Here is a 3,196-nt window from a genome sequence, read left to right as displayed (position 1 = left end):
TGTACCGGTCAGTGCACTATGTACCGGTCAGTGCTCTGTGTACTGGTCAGTGCTCTGTGTACCGGTCAGTGCGCTATGTACCAGTCAGTGCGCTGTGTACTGGTCAGTGCTCTGTGTACCGGTCAGTGCACTGTGTACCGGTCAGTGCTCTATGTACCAATCAGTGATCTGTGTACCGGTCAGTGTGCTGTGTACCAGTCAGTGTGCTGTATTCCAGACAGCAAGCTGTGTACCAGTCAGTGTACTGTATATCGATCAATGCTACGTGTACCGGTCAGTGTGTTACAGCACGTACCGGTCAGTGTGTTACAGCACGTACCGGTCAGTGTGTTACACTGTGTACCGGTCAGTGTGTTACAGCATGTACCGGTCAGTGTGTTACAGCACGTACCGGTCAGTGTGTTACACTGTGTACCGGTCAGTGTGTTACAGCACGTACCGGTCAGTGTGTTACACTGTGTACCGGTCAGTGTGTTACAGCACGTACCGGTCAGTGTGTTACACTGTGTACCGATTTGTGTGATGTATTTGAACTCGTGATGTTAGCCTAGACTATTAGATTGCATGTCTGAAGGAGCTATTAGTAGCTTCCTTGAGATAGCACTGTTCTCAACCTCACAATTCTGAATTCTGTTTGCAGCTACTGGTCTGTGAAAGAAATTTGCCTGCCAATTTATGCCAACTAAATTCCACAAACAGCAACATAATCACCCCGCTACTCCACTTTTTCCTGTTGTTTCCTGCCAAGGATCAGCAGCGATCTAAGGGATTACTGGAAGCAGATGAGATGAAAACAGTAACAATCAGAGTCATACTGGAATAGAGTGTAAATAAAATCAAGTATGACTGAAACTATCCCTCATCTCTCCTACAGTTAACGTGACTCCAGCCTGGACCCAGGGCTCTGCCGTCCGAGGGAGATCATTGTCCCTCAATCATAGTTTTCGCCTGAAAGTGGAGAAGTTGGAGATGGTAAGTTAATGATTATTAGGCCTGTTTGGACGTTAGGCGTGTTATGCTTGTGCTGTTTTTTTGAAGGAACTAGTCAAGTTAGTCGCAAACCGTAGTCTTCTTCCCATAATCTTGCAAATTAATCCTGTTCAATCACATGTCCTTTGGCAGCTTCCAGCAGAATCTGATTATGAGTCCATGATCTTATCAAACCTTCATTTGAAGACATCTTTCCTCTAGTTCCTTTTGCAGTGAATTTCAATCTCTGACCTGTTGTTACCAATTGAATGATCAGAGGAAATGTTTTATTCCTCCCAGCTGGATCACAATCCTTTTAATTTTCATTACATGGATTAAATCTCCTCTTAAACTTTCTCTGCCAAATGTTAGCCTCGTCATGCTCTCCACAGAACCCAAGTGTTTTGTTCCTGGTACCATTCTGGTGAGCCTTCTCTGCACCTCCTTTAAAATCCTGACATTCGTCCTAAACTGTGGTGCCCAGAATTGAACGCACTACTCCTCATTTTTATAATCAATGGCGCTATTTACAAAGTCAGGTATCTTATGCACCTTTGTAACCACTTCACATATCTGAACCGTTGATTTAAGAGGTCCTGTGATAGAGTGCTAATATCCCTACCTCTGGGCCAGGAGATCAGGATCAGGATCAGGTTCCAGCTGCCACAGAGGCATTTCCAAACAGATTAATCAGAAACACTTGATTGTCTAACTACCATCACACCTATCAGACAGCAGTATTTACATTGTACTGTGTCTCGATGGTGTAACTCCCAAGGAATAGCACTTGATAAATCACAGCTGGTGCATACAACAAGTGTTCAGATACATTGGATTTTGTGCTTATATTGTTCCTCTCTGGTTTAAAGCGTTTAAAAGCACATGAGCATTTTACGGTCCTCTCCTCAGATGCTTCCAGTTAGGGAGATCATAGACTACATTCAGATGAAGAGAGGAAGTCAGAGGCAGTTCTTCCTCCTTCATTGGTCTACCAGAAGGTTCTGTGCTGAACTTTTCTCTGTCAGCTCATCACCTTTGTTTCCACTGACTGTTTTTTATTGTCAAGACTAAGGAGTCAAAAGGTCCAAACATATTTATTCATTTAAACCCATTCTACACATTATTATTATCTGCAGCATAACAAAGGTCTTAACAATTAGGGTGCTAGTATGATGCCTGTGCAACACCACTAGTCAGAGACCTCCAGTCAGAAAAACACCCCTCCACTGCTACTCTCTGTCTTCTATGACTAAGCCAGTTCTGTATCCATCTTACCAGCTTACTGTTGATCCCATGTGACTTTACCTTTTATATCAGCCTGCCATAAGGGACCTTGTCAAAGGCCTTGCTATAGTCCAGATAGACAACATCTACCCCATTACCCACATCATTCATCTTTGTCACCTCTTCGAAAACTCAATCAAGTTTGTAAGACACAACCTCCCCCACAAAAAGCCATGCTGCCTATCAGTAACAAATTCATATTTTTCCAAATTTGAGTAAATCCTATTCCTAAGAATCTTCTCCAATAATTTCCCTACCATTGATGTAATGATCACTGGCATGTAATTTCCCAAATTATCCCTGTTGCCCTTTTTAAACAAGGGAACAACATTAGTTATTCTCCAGTCCTATGGGACCTGACCTCTGACTAAAAAGGATACGAAGATTTTGTACAAGGCGTTACAATTTCCTCACTTGCCTTCCTCATATTCTGGGATAGATCCAACAGGTTCAGGGGATTTGTCTACCTTACTGCTTTTCAAAACACCCAACACCTCCTTTATTTATATTGTGGAGGTGGCGGTGTTGGACTGGGGTGGACAAGGTCAGAACTCACACAACACCAGGTTAGTGCAACAGGTTTATTTGAAATCACGAGCTTATGGAGCCTTGCTCCGTCTTCAGGTATTAGTGAGAGAGGTATTATCAGACAGGTAATTGATAAGTATAAGATCAAAGGGTCACACAATTGATGAGAATATAACCTAAGATGCTGTTAAGCCTTTAATCAGTTAGAAGATTTTAATTGATTTATATGTATATGTACATCCCTGAATTCCTTTCAAGTCAGTGTCCTGAGAGAACTAAAGGCTTTATCAATGTAAGGAAGAGGTGACATTTTAGGTCAGACGATGCATATTAGGTGTATGTGCGTGCGTGAGTGTGCGTGAGTGTGCGTGTGTGTGTGTGTGGCTGTGTGTGTGTGTGTGTGTGTGTGTGTGTG

General features: G+C 42.8%; 1 protein-coding gene across 1 annotated transcript in view; it reads left to right on the top strand.

Annotated features, from left to right (window-relative positions):
- The window catches only part of stxbp4 (syntaxin binding protein 4), a 208,635-nt gene that overhangs the window by 93,399 nt on the left and 112,040 nt on the right, over positions 1-3,196 (top strand). The window contains exon 7 of the mRNA XM_048610619.1: positions 875-972. Within this exon, the coding sequence (XP_048466576.1) occupies positions 875-972 (98 nt within the window). The remainder of the gene's footprint in view (positions 1-874; positions 973-3,196) is intronic.

The sequence above is a fragment of the Rhincodon typus genome, chromosome 23 (assembly GCF_021869965.1).
Source record: "Rhincodon typus isolate 14 chromosome 23, sRhiTyp1.1, whole genome shotgun sequence".
Classification (NCBI taxonomy): Eukaryota; Metazoa; Chordata; class Chondrichthyes; order Orectolobiformes; family Rhincodontidae; genus Rhincodon; species Rhincodon typus.
Note: the sequence above shows the minus strand (reverse complement) of the source record. Positions and strands in the feature narration are given on the sequence as shown.